Genomic DNA, 17,843 nt, shown 5'->3' on the forward strand with positions numbered 1-17,843 from the left:
AAGAGGAAGAAAAAAATATTGCGTCTCTAGACGTGGGCAAAATGATAAAACTGGCATGTTCGTTGGATGATAATCGTGTCACAGCATAACAGAGAAAATCAGTAGAAAGTTTGATGTGATTCAAAGTCGTCTATCCCAAACCAACGCCTCTATACCATCCTATCAATTCTATCTAAAGGAGTAAAAATCATTCTTCATATGCATGATACGGCATCATTCATGCTTCGCTTTTCATACTCTTCTAAAGCATCCGTCATATGCCGTCCAACGCAGAAACTCGTTCATGTCTGCAGATCTCGCACAACAAAAGACGCATACAAAACAAAAAAAAATGCAATAAACTTTTCTTGGTTTAGTTGTCCTCGTCGTCAGTGTCAGGAGGGTGGGGAGTGCCCTTGGGGCTGTTGAGCCACTCAATGTGGCGAAGCCGGCGACGGACTTCACGCTCCTTGAGCTCCTTCTTGGTCATCTTCTTCTTCTTTCTGGCCCTGAACTTCATATCCCCGTTGTCCTCAACACCACTGTTGACAGCGCTGCTCACGACGGAGCTGGCTGCAGTGCTGTTGACGCCGCTGCTTGGGCGGCTATCCTCAAAACGGTCGAGGCTGATAGCAGCGTTGCCCTTCAAGGCAACCCGGCCATCATTAACGTGCCACTGCTCAGAACACAGGGCACCAACAAACTCTTCGTTGTGAGAAATCAGGATAACACCACCCTTGAAGTCACGGATGGCAACAGCAAGACCACCGAGGGAGTCTCGGTCCAAGAAGTTAGTAGGCTCGTCGAGCACAAGAAGATGGGGGTTGTTCCACATGGCTCCGGCAATGACAACCTTGACCTTCTGTCCACCGGAAAGAGAGCCAATCTCGTTGTGGTTGGCGATCTCAGGGTCAAGACCAAGATCCTCGAAGTGCTTAGAGATAACCTTGGGCTGAAGCTCGCGGTAACCGAGACCCTCTCGAGAAGCTTCGTGGTCATCGAACTCCTGAACGAGTTTATCGAAACCAAGCTCGGTAAGAGTTTCACGAGAAATCATGGAGTTGTTCTTAGGCAGAAGGCCACGCCATTTACTATTATGAGTTAGTATTGCAATTTGGTCTCAAACGGCAGAAAACTTACACTTCGTATTGGAAGGTCTTCTTGTACTTCTGGCGACCGACCAGAGACTCAATTTGACGAGCAGACTTTCCATCCTTCAAATCAACCCATTTGTCCATCTGGGCACGGTCGGCCTCTGACAGGACACGAGTCTGCTTCATGTGAACCTCTCGATCATCACCGTGCTGGTAACGCCATTGAAGGTACTGGTTGGGGGTCTTCTCCAAGTGCATCTCAACGTGCTCCAGAGCGTGCTGCTTGATGTAACCAATACGGAGGTTAGGGTGCTTCTCAACCTTTCCAGTGGAAGGAATGGTCTCGCCAGTAAGGAGCTTGATGAGGGTCGACTTTCCAGCACCGTTGGGGCCAATGATAGCAACACGAGAAGAAAGTGTCAGCTGACAAGAGACCTCCTGCAGAGAGGGCTTTGGTGCGTTGGGGTAGGCGTATGAAACGTTAGACATGCGGATGATAGCGCGAGTCTGAGACTTAACACCAGTCAAGATACCGGGAGGAGGGAACTTGAACTGGACGGTAGAGGCGGAGAGAGTGTAATAACTCTTGGCTTCGGGCTTAATCTTGACAAAGTTGGCCAGGTTACCCTTGTAGCAAGCCAGCTTCTTGTTGGGCTCGTAGTGGTAGATGTCGGTAGTGACATTGTCCAAAAAGCCGGAGTCGTGAGAAACAATCAGACTGGTGATATCAGGGTGAGACTTGAGGTAGTTCTCGAGCCACGCGATGTTGGCAACATCAAGATGGTTAGTAGGTTCGTCCAGGAGAAGGACATCAGCGCGCTGCAACATAGCACGGGCCAAAGCCAACTTCATCTTCCAACCTCCAGACAAAGATCCGACTCTCTCAGACTGTCGACCCTCAGGACCAGCAGTGAAACCAAACTCAGCCAGAACCTCGGAGATACGCTCACGGCCCTGAGTAGCAATTTCGGGGTCCTTGGCAACGAACTCAAGAATGCTGATGTCAGCATCCTCGCCCTGGTTGTGTTCGACGTAGCAAGTACGGAGAACATCTTGAGGGGGGAAGCCCTCAAGCTTGCCGTTAGCAATACTTCGCATGAGGGTTGATTTTCCAGCACCGTTTCGGCCACAAAGACCATATCGGTGACCCTTAAGAAGTCGCAGGTTGGTGTGTGAAAGAAGGAGCATGCCACCGTAAGCGAGAGAAAAGTCAGCGTTGACAATCTCAACCTCGCCGTCGTCTTCCTTCTCGGGAACACCGTAACGGCGCTCATCCTCTTCGACGTAGTGCTTCTGAATAGCATCGGCAATCTTCTGAGGGGCCTCGGCATCCTTCATGAAGCTAGTAAGGTAAGGGGCAATACGCCCAGAGATACGGTTGACGAAGCGGTAGTTGACATCGATAGAAACCATGTCAGAAATGTAGGGGCGGGCCTGCTTGAAAAGGTCCTGCTGGCCAGCAAGGCCACCGTGGGCCTTGATCTGCTCATCAAGAATCTTGGCGACATCCTCGCCAGATGTACGGGCAACGACATCCTTATCGTCGCCCATGGCCTGCTCCATGGTGGCGAGGGCACGCTCAGCAATCTCACGGACCTCGGGAAGAGAGGCTCGGTCGCAAACGCTCTTGACACCGGGGATCAGCTTGGGCAAGAATGTTCGGGCCTCGATGGGGTCGTGGACCAGCTTGGTCAAGTTTTCAACAATGACAACAGTCTGTCGCAAAACCTCCTGAGCGGTGGTGGGACTGTTGAGAGATCGCTCCAGGAAAGGTGTCAGGAGAGCCAGGACTGGCGATGTAACAATGGCGACGAAAGTAGTCTGGGACAGTGCATGAATAGCCTTTTGGAGAGTTTGAGACGAAGGGTGCTGCATAGTATCGACGAGAAGAGGGATACGAGGGGCGACATCATCGTTAGAGAGAAGAGTAGTGAGCGAGTTCATCGTTGTGACAGCCTGCTTCTCGACCTCAGACTTCAAGTCATGCATACCACCCTCAACAATGGGGATCAGGCCAGCGAGCTTGGCACCAAGAGACTCACGGAGAAGGTCCTTCTCAAGGGCCTCCTCCTTGGTTCCTCCAAGAGAGACCTGGGCCTTGTCGGCCATCTTCTGCAACAACTTGTAGGCACCGACAGCTCCCTGCCATTTTCCGGTCTTCCTGTTCAAATACTCAGTAAGGGCGGGAAGGAGGCCAGCAACGAGGGCCTCAGGGCTAAGAATGCCAAAGGCCGCATCGAGGCCGTATTGGGCAGCATCACGGACAACGGCGCCCTTATCAGAGAGAGCGTCGAGGGCAACGCCGACAAGGCCACCGTCTTGAAGGAGGAGAACTACCTCGCTGACAGGCTGTCGGGGGAGGAAGCGCTCAAAAATAGCACCGAGAAGGTTCTGGCTGGACTCGCGGCGGAGACCAGACTTCTTATCAGCAGCAGCCTTCTTGACCTCAGCAACGACGCCGTAGTCGTTCAAGCCAGCGACGCCGACAGAAGAAAGAAGAATCTCGCAAAGGCCGTAGCAAGCATCGATCGACGAGGCAGAGGTCTTTGCAGTGAAGATAGTGTTGAGGAGGTCGTTGATGGTTTCTTGAGATGGCGGGGGCGGGGCGTCGCCGGACGGCGGCGTAACAGGATGAGGCATCGTATCGACGTTTCTTTGTTGTAATACCTTGAGCAAACAAACAAATTAATCAATACAACAGACGTTAAAACGGGCCTCCGTAGGTATTAAATTCTGTGCCAGTCGAGGACAGCAGTAAAAGGAAAGAAAAATAACAAAAACCAACGAGGCCCTTGAGGGAAAAAAAAAGATAGCGAGCGTGGAAAAAGCGCTGCTTACGATGTTAGGTAGAACAAGACTACCTTACTTTCTAAGGTTGGGCGCACTAAATTTTGAAATTTTTCTTATCAATGCGTTATCGCCTGCACGGATCGGGCACTCCGCCTTTCCCTTATTTCCACGTGCAACTGGGGACAGTTTAAGTGGACTCTCGAAGATCATCACCAACCAGAAAGCAACTAAAAAAAATGTGATTTCCTAGTTTGTATCACCGAGGTTTGGCGGTCACTCTATTTGTGGAAAAGATATGCGACACAAAGTAACTTAATATAATTCTTAACGTGAGGCAGGTAACTTGTACTGTACTGTACTGTAAAAATCTGGGTAGAACCTTGGACGTACCTACACCAGAGCCAAGACTAAGACTGTTCATCCCACTCATTTACTACCCGACCATTCAACACCTGCCTTTGCTGGCAATGCCAGCTTTTCCAGTGTCTTTTCTAACTAAAAGGGGGGAAAGGAGAAGGAAAGAGAATACATGAGTGTAGTGTAGTCAACTAGTTAACAGGGATAGGGTATAATAAGGAAGAAAAGAAACAGACATCGTCATATCATCTTCACCGCCCCAGATGATGAATACTTCCCAGAAGTTGCGCCGTCCAAAAATAAAATACAATGCGATATGATGTGACGCGATGCAAGGGCGAATCTCAATATTAGGCATCACGATTAACGGGAGTTTCGTTTCTCAACGAGACCGGGCCTTGAAAGCCGGGTCCCCCAGGGTTAACATTGTGCATTTCCAATCCCTGTGAGCTTGATCTTGGCCGCTTATCCCTCCGAATGCCCAAACGCTGGTCGCCTTCATGGTAATGGGCCTTGAACTGATAGTAGGTGGGTTGTCGTGGGCGGCAAAGAACAACAATAAAGTTTTTGAAAATGCTTGCTTGGGAGAAAGCCCGGAAACGCTCCTTCTTGGCGAATTTGTGCGAGTTCATGTACTCTCTTGTTGTTTCACCCCGTGCCATGAGGAAAATGTGATAACCCATCAAAGCAGCCGGATAAAGAAAGGTAATAAATCCAAGGAAAACCAAGGCAAAAGGAACTCGGAAATGGTCAACGGCTTGTCCGAACGAAATACCTTGGCGGTTTTTGTAGAGAAGAATCTGTGTAAGGGACGTGGCTATTAAATAAGCGGCGAGTATAGTCGCAGACGTAACAAAGGTAAAGAAATATCGGTAGTTGCGTTTTCCGACACAGTTATTGAGCCAGACACAGTGATGATCGTGGGTCTCGACGCAGTTGTCGCATAGGCGACAGTGGTGTGCTCGCGGTGGCCGCCAAATGTTGCATGTTCTACAGTGCTTAACCGGAACTTCCATGGCGGCAGTCGTCGATTCGGCGGATTTTATCAGCGCCCAATCTGTTGTAGGGGGACTGAGTTGGAGAGGGTCGTCGTTGTCATCTACAGGTGGGAACTGGTGCAGATTTCGTGGTAGAATCTGAGACCGGTTAGCCAAGTTGTGACTGTCTATGTCGGATAGGGGTATCGACTTACACCTGGATCTGTTACTGAGGCGTGAATGAAAGAAGAGAAGCATATATATGCAAGGTATGCAAACACAATAGGTATTGCAGGCGACACATTATTCCACAACCACGGAGCCTCGAAGCCGAAGAACAAAGCACAGGGAATGACAACAAAAATGCCAGTCGCAATATTGACAGGTCTTCCTCGGGTGTTTTGCCAACGGCCACCTAAGCAAAACACCGTGTTTCCATCAAAATACTGATGGACACGTCCAAGGTCAGATTTCTGACTGGGTTTATGAGGAACACGTGGGTGTTGCCCATTTCGAGAGTCGACAGACCTGAACTGAGGTGAAGAGGCGGCTGAGGAAAGTTTCTCGGCTCCTTCAGTACTGCGGTTCTGACTCAGTTGCCCATCGTTACTTCGACCCGGCATAAGAAAGCTTGAGCGAAATGAACGCGGCGACTTGATAGGACTAGGTAGGTTTGAGAGATCTTTATAGCTTTTGTCCACGATGATGTTGTGTTGAAAGTGGCCCATATCTGAAGATTTACCTTGGAGAGGGCGGACACTATCTGTCAAACTACCCGCGGGATAATGGCCATGGCTTGGACTTGTATTCGCCGTTATTCTGTCCAATGTTTCTTGCTCGGTCATCTCGGTACCTCGGGATGGTGGTGATCGCATGTTTTCATCATTACTCATTTGGCGCTGCAACTGCGCAATCGGGTTTGATATAATACTCTGCCGCGTTTGGCTACCACTAGCCTCACCAGGCTCGTCGGATCTAGGCGATGTCGGGGATACTGGAGATGTTGGCGACGTAGGTGAAGCGGGTGACATCTGGCTCATTGTGGATGGTCGATGAGATCCTCCTCTTTGCGCCTGTAATTTTTGCGAGCTCATGGGGCGGAAGAAGGCGTGCGACTGCAGTGATGGGACATGGCTTCTGCTCGACAAGCTTGGTGGCTGACTGGTCGATCCAGCCGTTGAACTCTCAACGCTACCCCTCTTGGCCTGAACACCAGCGAGGTATGTTTTATTTCGCAATGACTGACTCTGCCATGGGCCTCTGGAAGATGCTCCCGTCCGGGCGGTGTCGGGTCGCGAGCCCATGTCCGCACTTTGAGGAATACTCAGTCTGTTCTTTTGTACCTCTGGTTCGTCGCCATCTTCGCTCGCGATGTCCGTCATTCGGGAAGAGATGATGCTTGGTGGTCTCGGTGCATCGGATCGGGAAGCATGTGGTGCCAGGAAGCCATCGTCGTCTGGTTTCGCGGCCATAGCGTTTGTCGGCAAGTGTGTCGTCCGTGTGCTGCTCGTGCACTTTCAAGTGACTTGACTACAATTATTCTGGGGTGAAGGAAACAGATGGGCGTCGGCCACGAGTTCAGTATGTCATTCAAATTCGTCCTCCGACGGTCGCCTTCGCCAATGAATGATGTCAAAAGGGTGTATCCAAATGTCGAGTCGGCACGTTCGGCAGTCGTTCGCGTTACGCAGTACTGTACAGTAAAAAGGAACCAAAGGGATGGACAGGGGCTGGTAGGAGCGTATCGGAGTCGCAAGAAAATTGGAATTAGGAGAAACAGTCGCAACAAGTTGAAATAAGATAGGTAGGGAGCGCACAAGTCGAGAGTTAACCCGGTAAAGAGAACGTAAAAGGGCGACCAGCAACGAAAGAAAAAAGGTGATGAATGAGAAGAGGAGGTGTATGCTTGTTCCTTTTTCCCACCTACTTCCGCCTTGGGCTTGGACCTGGGTCTTGGTTTCTTTTTGCAAGCCGGGCTGGGCAGCCTCAGAAACCTTGGTCGAGCTTCGTTAGTTAATTGGACGATCCCGCTGCGAACACTATCAGCTAGGCTGCTCTCGGGCCCCAGTAAGGGGCCAGGGGCTGTCCTCAGTCCTCAGGTCACTGAAGCCCCTGCTAGCGGCGGTGCTGTAGGGACAGAGTATAGACTGGACTGGACGTGATAACTCAATGCAATACGATAACTGATCACGGAACCAAAAATGTCTTTGGCTGAAAACTGGCAATTGCTCACCCGGTATTTCTTCTGCACGAATCACAGAGCAGATGTCAAGTTACTCTTCTGGACGGACCTGAGTGAAAACCTTCTGCAGCAACCCGTTTCGTTGACGTTTGACAGGCTGTCCCAGAATAACGTCGGTTACGTGAATGGGCAGAGGTCGCACTCCTTGATTAACTAGCTTTATTAGTCTTGGCTTTAAGAGGTTGAGAGATCGACATCGCATCACAATGAACGAATGGCTCAGGCTTTAGCCAGGGACAGGAAGACGGCGAGAAAAAGGTTGTGGCCTGGCGCCTCAGGCATACATTGTGAGACAGCTCGAGACGTCATCTTTTGAAAGCGTGCTAACGCACGTGATCGACGATACTCCCCGGCATTGACCAATGATGGTGCTCATATTCATCGTAGCGACTGTCTCCGAAATCATACGAGAACTTCAAAGCTTCAACCACCCAAAGTCCCGACGTCGAAATCCATCCTCCAATTTCCCACAGCCGCAAAAGCCCGTCGTCACAATGGCCTCTCGTATCTCTCGCCGATTCCTCTCCACCACCGCCCGCCGCTTCCAGGAGCACCAGAAGGCTGAGCTCAAGAAGGAGTCCCGTCGCAACCCCGAGATTCTGGTGCGTCATAATACCTCGGCTTGCCCCTCGACCTAGGTCCGGTCAAAACAACGAGCGAGGACAACAAGTCAAAAATGCCTATTACTAACTGAGACTGATGAATTATAGATTCTCGGTGGTGTTATGGTTGCTGCTCTCGGCGGTGCTGGTTACTACCTTGGTATGGAAACAATGTGAAGTCTTCTCAGGACGCAGTAATTGCTGACTTCTTCAACTTCAGGCCGATCGCCCACTGGCGCTACCTCCGAGTCTCCCGTCAGCATCGCTACTCACCCTTGGGAGAGCGGCAGCTCTGGCAAGTACCAGTACCACCCCGGTGGTGACCCCAACCAGGCTCCTAAGGACGCTCCCAGCGCCCTCAACGTTGTCGTTGTTCCTAACGTCACTCTTCCTGCCGAGCTTCACGAAAAGTACAACAAGTGGGGCAAGGACGGTTACCCTTAAATCAGCAATTTGAAGCGTACTTGGAGCAGGTTACACGTACAGGCACGTGTTCTAGGGAAGAGAGGGAAGAGTTCTGAGTTGGATCAGTCAGTTCTCTCACCATGTGTAGAAAGAAGGACAGAGTGGGCTCAAGTTTAGCAACCACCAATAGTTCACATACGACGCGTCGCGAATTTCCTTAGCTTTGTGTCTTTTAAGTAAAATTTGCCTCGATGCTGGTCTACATATTGTATCCTTATGCCATAGTTCACTTGGCTCGCAGGAAATGGTAGGTCGTCAACAGCTCATATTGCCAATGGCCAAAAGATTCAACAATCAACGACAGAATTGCAATACCTCAGAGGTAGCCAACTTGTTCTTGTCAGGCTGGCTCAGTGGGACTTTTGACGGAGCTGTCCAAGTTGTCATCACTCATATACCCTGCTCAGGTTCGGGACGTACAAGTCCATTGACTTTCGGTGTCAGAATCATCTTCACTGGTCATTTCAAGCTCACAATCAAATAAATCTCCGAAGAAATTTCGTTTCTCGTTGCTGCCTGGTATCTCGGTAACCCAACACAACACACCTAGCCTTCCATGTCATATCCTGAACTCCCGACTTCACCGGTCATGTGACGAGTCTCTTTATCCAATGTCGACGACCTAAGCGGTCAACGCACCAATTTCCTCAATGGTGAAGCCTAGCAAGTACAATAGGTCCAGAAGGCTCTCTCCATTCAGGCGAGCGTTGGCTTCCATCTGCACTCGGGGCTTTGCATTCCACGCGACCCCCAAACCTGCCTTATCCAGCATGAGTAAGTCGTTGGCACCATCGCCGACGGCAATGACTTGAGACAGATCAATGCCCTCCTTGGCGGCAATTTCAAGAAGAAGATCCCTCTTGCACTCTTTACCAACGATGACCCCTTCAACATCACCCGTAAATTTGCCGTCTTCGATAACGACATGGTTTGCGTGAGCGTAGTCAATGCCCAATTGTCCAGCAAGCCATGCGGTCAACGGTTGGAAACCGCCAGAGAGTACTGCTGTCTTGATACCCAGTCGCTTCAACGCTTTGACCAGCTCTGGCACACCCTTGGTAACATCTAAGACTGGTCTAAGTTCTTCGAAAAGAGTAGCAGGAAGGCCCTTGAGAAGAGCAACACGTTCGCGGAAAGAGGCCTCAAACTCCAGCTCCCCCATCATCGCACGGTGCGTGATTTCGGCAACCCGAGCGGCCAGATCCGGGGGGTCCTTAACATAATCAGCCAGAAGGTCAATCACTTCCTGAGTGATGAGAGTGCTGTCCATGTCGAATACCACCAGTCGAGGATGACGCCTCCAGACAGTATCTCTCTGGAGAACCACGTCCACATTCCACTCCTGCTCAAAGCGATAGATCATCTCATGCTTTCTCAGATCATCCAGGCTAAGATAGTCAGGAGATGGCGTAGGGGAGAGTGTTAGCTCAACAATGCGCGGTTGCTCCTGGTTGTCCAAGCACCTGTGAGAAGAGTGAGGCTCCTCGGCATCTTGAGGAAGAGGGAACGAAGACATGAGGTGAAGGAACGAGGTGATGCAAAGAGGTGAGATATAGGAGCCATAAATATGGTCCAGCTGCTCAGACTCTTGAGTAGGCGGCTCAAGAGGATACTCGTTTGGGTCGGTCGTAGGGGCCAGGTTGGCTGGCAGGGACTCATTGCTATCTGCAAATGTTGTTTTGACGGGCGATCGCGAACCCTGATCTTCGCCTCTTGGCTTGTAGAAGAGAGTCGCAATGAGACGATCCGATTTCTCGCCAGCTCGAGGAGCACAGTTAGGGTGCGAGTACGAGTGGCTCAGTCCACTATCAACCACAGTAGGAGGGTTTTCCTCGGAGGGAATGCCATTGAAAGGGAGGATTGGCCTCGTTTGAGGAACAGGTGAGTTACTTGTATCTTCTATAACCGTGTCGATACCGTGAAACAACTGGTCCTGCCGGTTTGAATCCTGTCGGGGAGGGCGGTATTCCTGGTGATCACTAAGGTAGGAGCTGCTCCTCATTGAGCCCAGCTGTGGCCGTGTGGCATTTTGTTTGGCAGGACTTGTTTGTTCGGCCATTGTATCGTGGGCGCGCGGGGTGAGATTTGCTACGTCTGACAATGGAATAGCGCAAGGTAGGTAGGAAGAAAATGAGCTGAGATACGACCTGAGGGAACCAAAAGAAAAGTAAGACTAGAAATGCTAAAAAGTATACGGCGTTGCAGTCGAGCGGGTGGATAATAACACGCAACCCCTTACGGTACGGATAACAATGAGGCGCAGTACAGCAACGAACCCAAAGATTTGAGTCAATCTTCAAAGGTTGAGAGGTCAAGTTGTTTGTTTGACTCCAGGTGCCGTCGTCTTTCGCCAGGGCACTCTTCTCCGTCTTCTGCCCCGCCAATGGCTCGTGCGACCTCTGGTCTACACCTAACAGGTCGGCTTCTGCGGCTCCTGTCAGGCTGCTCTAGGGTATGATTGGCGCGAATAAGCCCACAACGGCACGCAACAACATCACGTGGTCTGAACTTGAAAAAGACATGACTGAACAATGTCGTCGCAATAACCTATATACCTCGTGAGTCCCCGACTTAAAAATTACTGTACCTCCACAAGCCTTGGTATAAGGTACTGTAGGTACAGTAGACAGATACGACACCTAGGTACGCAGTTGCAGATGACTGATAAGATACTTTGTCAGATCATTATGCAGATGTCGACACTCGCATGAAGTGTATGTACGTCCAACACGTCGGGGGGAGCGAAATCAACAGCTTTGACCCATCAATGCGAACGACGATGAATATAAAGTACTGTAACACTGAGATAGCAATGACGCAGGTAAACAAGCTAGACAACATGACGTAGTCATGGACAGGGGCCAAGATTAGGGTACAGTACAGTACAAGTAGGGATTTGTCTGCTAAGTCAGCATTGAAGATTTCTAAACAAAGATCAACTCAATTATTAGTGAGCATGCGAATGCGGACTACGGTTTAACGGTTGTCCCGAGTCTCGAATGGTCTGTCTTGTCCTGGAACAAGGAAAGAAGGGGAAAAATTGTTTAGACTGGGTGCCAAGGAGAAAAGTAACGGCAGTCGCACGGTTCCTCGGTGCCGATACTCCGACAACACATGAAAAAGACCGACTGCCGCCGCATCGGCAGTCCGGGACTGCAATTGCGTCTTGTAAGACGAAGACGCAATTTTCTTAATTGGAGTTTGTTGCTCCGAGTTTGTTATGTGTACGGATCCGTAGCTGATCGGTCCGCGAGTAAATAAGCAGCAATGGATATCAACTTTATCATCGTCGATCTGGGGACGTGACGACACAAAAGCTCATTCTTGCGAAAGAGATACATACAGTACAAAGGAATATCATCATAAAGATAATGTACTCCGGATATACGATTGCGAAATACTATACCAAAATGACATGATCGCGGGGAAACTGATCTCGTGCGCATCCCATGCAATAGACCCATCTCAGCTAACATCAAATTTGATCTTGTATGTACCGTGCTCCAGATACCACAGTCCATTTCCAAGTCGTGCTGAATGCTCTAATTACTTGTCGCCAATAAACATACCAAACTCCGGGGTTGCCGCTGTAGTTCCGCCAAATCAGACACGCAAAACTGCTTCTCTACCTGATGGACCTCCGGCTCGGCGGTTGTCTCGAAAATATGTCGTTATTGGAGGTGAGGCAAAACGAGACCCATGGCCTAGCATCCATTTCAGGGCTTTGGTGAATGGGCCAATTAAAGTTCGTCCTGAACGTGGCGCCCTCCATCGCGAAAGGCATAGCGTCGATGTCGTGATCAGTCTCAGTTGCAACTTAGAGACGATAGTCCTCCTGGCGGCGATTGCGCAATTGCAGCTCCCCATCTTTTTCCATGTCCTGGGCTCATCACAGGCAGCATAGGCTCGGGTTCGGACGATGTCCTTATCCATTACTAAGGACGCCTTAGGTTGGGGCCCTGCGGGCGGTCGCCCGGACATAGCATGTAGACCCCCATACTACACAACTCTCTCCTCCTCTTAAGAATTTGAATGTCCTCGCTCGTTCCTTCATTGTCGTGTTCGTCATCTTGTTGTCCTGACTCTTCCAGTGCTTTGAAATCCTGTTCCATACTCAAGTCAGAAGAATATCTGCGTCATCAACTATACCTTATACCTAGCCTTCTCACTTTACCTTTGACTCTTTACTAGATATAACTGGGATACGCTCGTCGCCTATCCCAGCTTTCAACAAGTCCACACATAACAAAAACGTCTCGAATCATCTTCCCCGCGTCTTCAACATGCCCGCCTTCATCTCTGAAACCTCCTCGCAGGTGTCTCTCACCGACATGAAGCTTGAATGCGAGTCAGGCTACGTCTCTGGACAAAACTCAGAATACTCATCCCCATCATCGTCAACCACTCTCCCACGGGTCACTCTAACAAAGCCCCATGTCGACCACCTCAACAACGTGCTTGAGGACATGCACCCCATGGACATTCTCCGATTCTGCAAGGTCATGTTCCCTAACCTGTATCAATCGACTGCCTTTGGCTTAACCGGACTTGCCACCATGGACATGCTCTCCAAGATCCAGAAGGAGCAGCCCAACACCCCTACTGTCGACCTTATCTTCCTGGATACCTTGTACCACTTCAAGGAGACACACGATCTTGTCGACCGAGTCAAGGCCCGATACCCCAACGTGCCTGTTCACATCTTTAAGCCTGATGGTGTCAACACTGCCGAAGAATTTGAAGACATGTACGGCAAGGAAATGTGGAACACCGCTAGTGAGATGTACGACTGGATCGTCAAGGTCGAACCTCTTCAGCGAGCATACGATGAGCTCAAGGTTGCTGCAGTCCTTAACGGTCGCCGACGATCTCAAGGTGCCGCTCGTGGTTCCATCCCGATCATCGAGATTGATGATGAGCGTGGTGTTGTCAAGATCAACCCCTTGGCCACTTGGTCGTTCAAGCAGGTCGACAACTACATCAAGGAGAACAACGTCCCTTACAATGCTCTCCTCGACCAAGGCTACAAGTCTGTCGGTGACTGGCACTCTACCGTCCCCGTCAAGGAGGGCGAGGACGAGCGCGCCGGCCGATGGAAGGGCCAGGACAAGACCGAGTGTGGTATTCACAACAAGCAATCTCGATACTCCGAGTTTGTTGCCATGATGGAGCGCAAGCAACAAGAGGAAAAGCTTGCTGCTGCCCTTGAGAAAGTGGCTCTGCCTACCGTCTGAATGCACTCGCAACCAGACAAAACATTATCTTTGATGACTTAATGATTGAAGCATTATGCATGGCGTTTTAGGGAATAAATTGGTTCAGCATTCGACCTTGCTGAATTCAAAGGGATTGGGATTATCGAAATCATCGAACGGCGTTGGGTAAAATATGGAAAGCCTGGTGCAACGGAGAAATACAAGCACACAGATGAGATGATAGAATTTGCGGTAGACTGCAGACAGAATAAGAAATAAAAAGAATTAATCAAACATCGGGGCTGCCTCTCAAAGTGAGATTTGTGGTATGAGATATGGATGTGAGAATGAAGTTGGCGTTGACGACAATTGGATCACGAGGCACAAGCCGCTGATGATAAGCTACTATCTTGAACCTACCCCGCGTCCGTAATCTTGGTTTTCATGCTAACAATTTATCTCCTCCCCACCACTGTTTTTTGATACCCCTCTAGCAAAGCCCCTCCACTTACCCTTTACCTGCCCGTCCAATGTGACCTATCTCAGCCTCGCGTGTAAACTAACAAATAAAAAGTCTTGCCTCCCACGATGCAAGAACTCGCCTCTTGCCCACCCGCTTTCATTGAGCGGAAGAAAAAGATTCTCGATCAACTTGCGATTCCTGATACAGAATACACTGATGCTTCGCCCAAAGGTTCTGTAGATGAGGGCATCCGTGATCTCATTGATGAAATCAACCAACAGTCTGGATTCGTCACTACTAGCAGCTGTGCAGGGCGTGTTAGCGTATTCCTCGAGGGTCGAAGAGTTGCTGATGCCGAAAATGAGGATGAGCGAGTAGCAGGCGTTGGTGGAAAGGGTGCTGGAGGAGCTTGGTTGTTTGTTTCCCATGACCCTGTACCTGATCAAGGTACCGGGGTCACAGATTGGAGCAGTCTGTTTAGACTTGAAGATTCTGCAACGACTCAAGATGGAGCGGCGGCAGCCAAAGAAAGAAGACTTGTTCATTTCAAGTTTGAGGCAATGGTAAGCAGAGCCATGCCTTTCCGTATTAGAGGAGAGGTAATGTTAGAATACAAGTACAAGTTATGCTGAGACATTATGTAGATCCTTCACGTCCTTACGGCATCACCAGAGCACGCTCAAGTACTTCTGCGATGTGGTTTGCAAGCAGGCTTCCGGGAGTCGGGTGCTCTTAACATTGTCCCCAGCGGTAAAGATGTCACTACTCCAATGGTCGCTATACGGACAATGGGTCTTGCCTTTGAATCTCTCGTCGGACAGCAAGTTGACGGTCATCGCCAACAGATAGTCTCCCCCGAATACCTCCAGACACTTGTGGAGATTGCGAACGAGCGCTTCGCCGAGAACAAAAAGCGCATTGAACGTTTCCAGAACGCTTTTCGGGACGCTATATCCGCACCCGTGCCGCGCCGAAACCCAGAGGGACAGGAATGGGAGGATGCCGCAGCAAGACGAGAAAGAAAACGGGCTGAGGGCCTGCGGAAGAAAGCTGAGCTGAAAGCCAAGCAAGAAGCAGACACAAGCAAAGAAAAAGAGGTCAGTGAAAGAGAAGAGGAAGAACAGGCGGGACTGGTCTTCGAGATATAAGTTGCTGTACACTTTGATTCCTCAACATAGCTTTTGCCGCTCCCAACGTCGTAATGTACACTTGCGTTCCTGTCTGGGCATGCCAGAGCCCGCCGTCTCTATTTCTCTATAGAATCGTTCCCCATTCTCATTACAAATTCCCACAGCATTCTGTCTCTACGAGACAACCTTCTCAACCCAGCTCTTCTCTAGCTTTTTAACCTCAGCCTTGAAGTTTTCCACCTCCTGCCAGCAGTCGAGCGGCCGTCGGTCGTGCTCCCGTAGACATCGAATAACCTCATTGCGCGCACCGTCGACGCTCTCGGGGAGATCACGGACTTGCTTACGAGCTTCGAGCTTTTGACGCATCGCCTCGATCTCCTTGCTAACAGTGTACTGGCTTGTGCTGTTTTCGTCCTTGAATTCGGCGTTAGAGAGCTTCTCGTGGGCGAGCTTGAGGGCCTCGGCCTCTTTCTGCTGAAGCTTCTTGAGCTCCTCGGCCACGCGGGCCTGGATCTGGAGCTCAATTATCTTGGATCGAGAGGCATCGGTCTACTCAGAAAGAACGCAGCAATGTTAGCTTCATTGGAGTCCTGGGAAACCTGCTAGTGAAGCATTGATATGAATTGAGTGTACCTCGTTGCTAGACTGTAGTGAATCGACAAGGTCTTGTGAGATGCCGTTGGGCGCTGAGCTGTTTATTGGCAAGTTGTCAGTTACTGATTGAGATTAATTGCAATGGCTTGCAAGTTGGCAATAACATACGCCTTCCACACATGTGAGGAGATTGGTTTCGACTCGCTGGAACCCATTGTGTTGACCGCAATGGCTATGCACCAATATTCAATACCCAGCTCGAGATAGCCTTCCTGGAAATTTCCGGCGTTGTTCGGGAGCCTCACGGGAACGGGCAGACTTTTCTGCCTCAGGTTTCAAGGCCTGGTGACGAAAGTGTGGCACGAACGTGGCGCAAGCTGTGGCGCATTATCGACTACCAAATCCGACCCTCTTGTAGACGGAGTATTGTCAAGCAGGATTACTACGTAGAAGTTACGGACACACATCGGCCAACTTGACACAACATCAATCAATGTCACGTCCGTGCTGGCGTGATCGCGACTCGAGAAGAGCAAGAACATGGCATAATCGGCAATCTCATTACCATTCTTGTGGGGGGATTCGGCCAGCTCCGCGCGTTCACAGATCTAGATGATCTTGGAACAAATGTACTACGTACCCAAAAAACGGATGAATGCCCAGAGGCAAACGCCCGCTGTCAATGACAAACAACATATCACGTAACCCTGTCGACGATTTCACAGCAAGCTTGTCATTGCATGGTGGATAGAAGGAAGGATTAAAAGCAAGCATCAGGTTCAGGACGATCGCCTGGATGGGACCCAGGATTGCCCTTTCCAGAATCAAGATAGCGCCCGTCTGTGGGTCGTGTCTAGTTTCCCAAGCTTCCCAAGGCAGTGGAAGCGAGCTATTAGGGACCGAATCATTTCACCTGTGACGCCAAGAGGCTCGTCTTTTGATAAACTATCTCTCTTGGGTCACAAGGCCCGAAGGAGTGCAAGTGCCAAGAGCCCTTGTTATGGGATGTACCCCGGGGACAGAGTGGACAACGGCTATTTTTCCATTCATGTTAGACGGTGACTCGGGCCGCAGGTGCAGTTTGTATCAGATTGACGTCGAAACAGAATTCCATCAACCACAGTACGTGAAATATAAGATTGCGGGCCGCCTTACCAGGGTGCATGTGAATTCTTGCCCTGCTCTGAGGCGTAATCTGACCATGCTTAAGCGACCAGCAAAAATTTCAAGTCAGTATAAGAGTCTTCTCGTCAACATGGGAGTAAGCATCGTGAGTGCAGTGATTATTCATCTTACACACTCGCCGCAACCTAGATTGAGCCCCTCTAAGTTTGCCGTATTGCCGGTGAATTGTTTCAGGCAGCCCATTCTTGTCAGCTAGGTAGGTATGCTCAAGAGTTGCGTCAGAAGACGAAGAAGACGGAAATCTGGAACAAAAAAAATGTTCATATACAAGCACAAAACAGGAAACGTTCACAAAGGAAACAAGTAATGGGTAGTACGTAGTACGTAGTACGTTGCAGATGGTGAACCAGTGGTGGTGATGCCTTCGGCTCGTGACACAAGCCCGAACGGGTTGTCATTCCATTCCCCACCGGATACCTCTAGAAGACAGTCTTGCGGGACATTGAGTGGCTATCAAGCGCTGCAACGGCCCCAAAACCCGTATTCTCTAGCCGTTGACAGCCACTCACCCCTGACCAACTCAGCTGGAGTTCTGGGCGTTATCATTCCAAAAGGGGTCTGGGATTTGTCCTAGCCAGGGCCAAGCAGTGGCTGGTTTCAGAAGCATGGGCGGCATAACCAGGGTCGGGGTGCAAGCAACCACTAAATCGTGTTCTTTTTCCCGCCAGCGGCCAACTCTGAGATCTGGCAGCGACATCTCTCACCCAATTGGTTGTATCTTGAACAGCCACGCCGTTACCCCTGCCGAGGGCTTTTTTAAGGTCGAATGC

At 50.2% G+C, this 17,843-nt stretch overlaps 7 protein-coding genes across 7 annotated transcripts; 3 read left to right on the forward strand and 4 right to left on the reverse strand.

The window, feature by feature from the left end:
* Positions 1-98: 98 nt before the first annotated feature.
* B0J16DRAFT_362954 (P-loop containing nucleoside triphosphate hydrolase protein) lies at positions 99-3,919 on the reverse strand. The gene is made up of 2 exons (XM_046129836.1): positions 1,120-3,919; positions 99-1,070 (listed from the first exon to the last, which is right to left on the reverse strand). The coding sequence occupies exons 1-2, from the start codon at positions 3,711-3,713 to the stop codon at positions 353-355; spliced, it is 3,312 nt and encodes a 1,103-aa protein (XP_045983340.1). The 5' UTR covers positions 3,714-3,919; the 3' UTR covers positions 99-352.
* Positions 3,920-4,122: 203 nt separating this feature from the next.
* Positions 4,123-7,109, reverse strand: B0J16DRAFT_287510 (Palmitoyltransferase ERF2). The gene is made up of 2 exons (XM_046124134.1): positions 5,413-7,109; positions 4,123-5,356 (listed from the first exon to the last, which is right to left on the reverse strand). Exons 1-2 carry the CDS (start codon positions 6,667-6,669, stop codon positions 4,571-4,573), a joined length of 2,043 nt encoding a protein of 680 aa, XP_045983341.1. The 5' UTR covers positions 6,670-7,109; the 3' UTR covers positions 4,123-4,570.
* Positions 7,110-7,933: 824 nt separating this feature from the next.
* On the forward strand, positions 7,934-8,485 carry B0J16DRAFT_384754 (uncharacterized protein; the record flags this gene model as incomplete). The annotated part of the gene is made up of 3 exons (XM_046131452.1): positions 7,934-8,041; positions 8,150-8,201; positions 8,262-8,485. 3 exons carry the CDS (start codon positions 7,934-7,936, stop codon positions 8,483-8,485), a joined length of 384 nt encoding a protein of 127 aa, XP_045983342.1.
* Positions 8,486-9,059: 574 nt separating this feature from the next.
* Positions 9,060-11,035, reverse strand: B0J16DRAFT_139423 (HAD-like domain-containing protein). The gene has a single exon (XM_046121867.1). It carries the CDS (start codon positions 10,563-10,565, stop codon positions 9,129-9,131), a length of 1,437 nt encoding a protein of 478 aa, XP_045983343.1. The 5' UTR covers positions 10,566-11,035; the 3' UTR covers positions 9,060-9,128.
* A 1,564-nt stretch (positions 11,036-12,599) lies between these two features.
* Positions 12,600-13,865, forward strand: B0J16DRAFT_139472 (uncharacterized protein). The gene has a single exon (XM_046121868.1). It carries the CDS (start codon positions 12,790-12,792, stop codon positions 13,738-13,740), a length of 951 nt encoding a protein of 316 aa, XP_045983344.1. The 5' UTR covers positions 12,600-12,789; the 3' UTR covers positions 13,741-13,865.
* Positions 13,866-14,289: 424 nt separating this feature from the next.
* Positions 14,290-15,312, forward strand: B0J16DRAFT_384757 (methyltransferase TYW3-domain-containing protein; the record flags this gene model as incomplete). The annotated part of the gene is made up of 2 exons (XM_046131453.1): positions 14,290-14,727; positions 14,809-15,312. 2 exons carry the CDS (start codon positions 14,290-14,292, stop codon positions 15,310-15,312), a joined length of 942 nt encoding a protein of 313 aa, XP_045983345.1.
* B0J16DRAFT_139516 (uncharacterized protein) lies at positions 15,235-16,295 on the reverse strand. Its single transcript, XM_046121869.1, has 3 exons — positions 16,057-16,295; positions 15,928-15,985; positions 15,235-15,843 (listed from the first exon to the last, which is right to left on the reverse strand). The coding sequence occupies exons 1-3, from the start codon at positions 16,101-16,103 to the stop codon at positions 15,469-15,471; spliced, it is 480 nt and encodes a 159-aa protein (XP_045983346.1). The 5' UTR covers positions 16,104-16,295; the 3' UTR covers positions 15,235-15,468.
* Between the last annotated feature and the right edge of the window lie 1,548 nt (positions 16,296-17,843).

Source organism: Fusarium flagelliforme (genome assembly GCF_020744385.1).
Source record: "Fusarium flagelliforme strain FIESC 12 MPI-CAGE-AA-0113 chromosome Unknown B0J16scaffold_4, whole genome shotgun sequence".
Classification (NCBI taxonomy): Eukaryota; Fungi; Ascomycota; class Sordariomycetes; order Hypocreales; family Nectriaceae; genus Fusarium; species Fusarium flagelliforme.

Coding starts and splice junctions, on each gene's coding strand:
- B0J16DRAFT_362954 (XM_046129836.1), bottom strand. CDS start 3,713: ATGCCTCATCCTGTTACGCCGCCGTCCGGCGACGCCCCGCCCCCGCCA. Junction 1,071..1,119: donor AAGACCTTCCAATACGAAGT/GTAAGTTTTCTG, acceptor AACTCATAATAG/TAAATGGCGTGGCCTTCTGC.
- B0J16DRAFT_287510 (XM_046124134.1), bottom strand. CDS start 6,669: ATGGCCGCGAAACCAGACGACGATGGCTTCCTGGCACCACATGCTTCC. Junction 5,357..5,412: donor CCTCAGTAACAGATCCAGGT/GTAAGTCGATAC, acceptor AACCGGTCTCAG/ATTCTACCACGAAATCTGCA.
- B0J16DRAFT_139423 (XM_046121867.1), bottom strand. CDS start 10,565: ATGGCCGAACAAACAAGTCCTGCCAAACAAAATGCCACACGGCCACAG.
- B0J16DRAFT_139472 (XM_046121868.1), top strand. CDS start 12,790: ATGCCCGCCTTCATCTCTGAAACCTCCTCGCAGGTGTCTCTCACCGAC.
- B0J16DRAFT_139516 (XM_046121869.1), bottom strand. CDS start 16,103: ATGGGTTCCAGCGAGTCGAAACCAATCTCCTCACATGTGTGGAAGGC. Junction 15,986..16,056: donor TCCTCACATGTGTGGAAGGC/GTATGTTATTGC, acceptor GCCAATAAACAG/CTCAGCGCCCAACGGCATCT. Junction 15,844..15,927: donor CACTACAGTCTAGCAACGAG/GTACACTCAATT, acceptor CTTTCTGAGTAG/ACCGATGCCTCTCGATCCAA.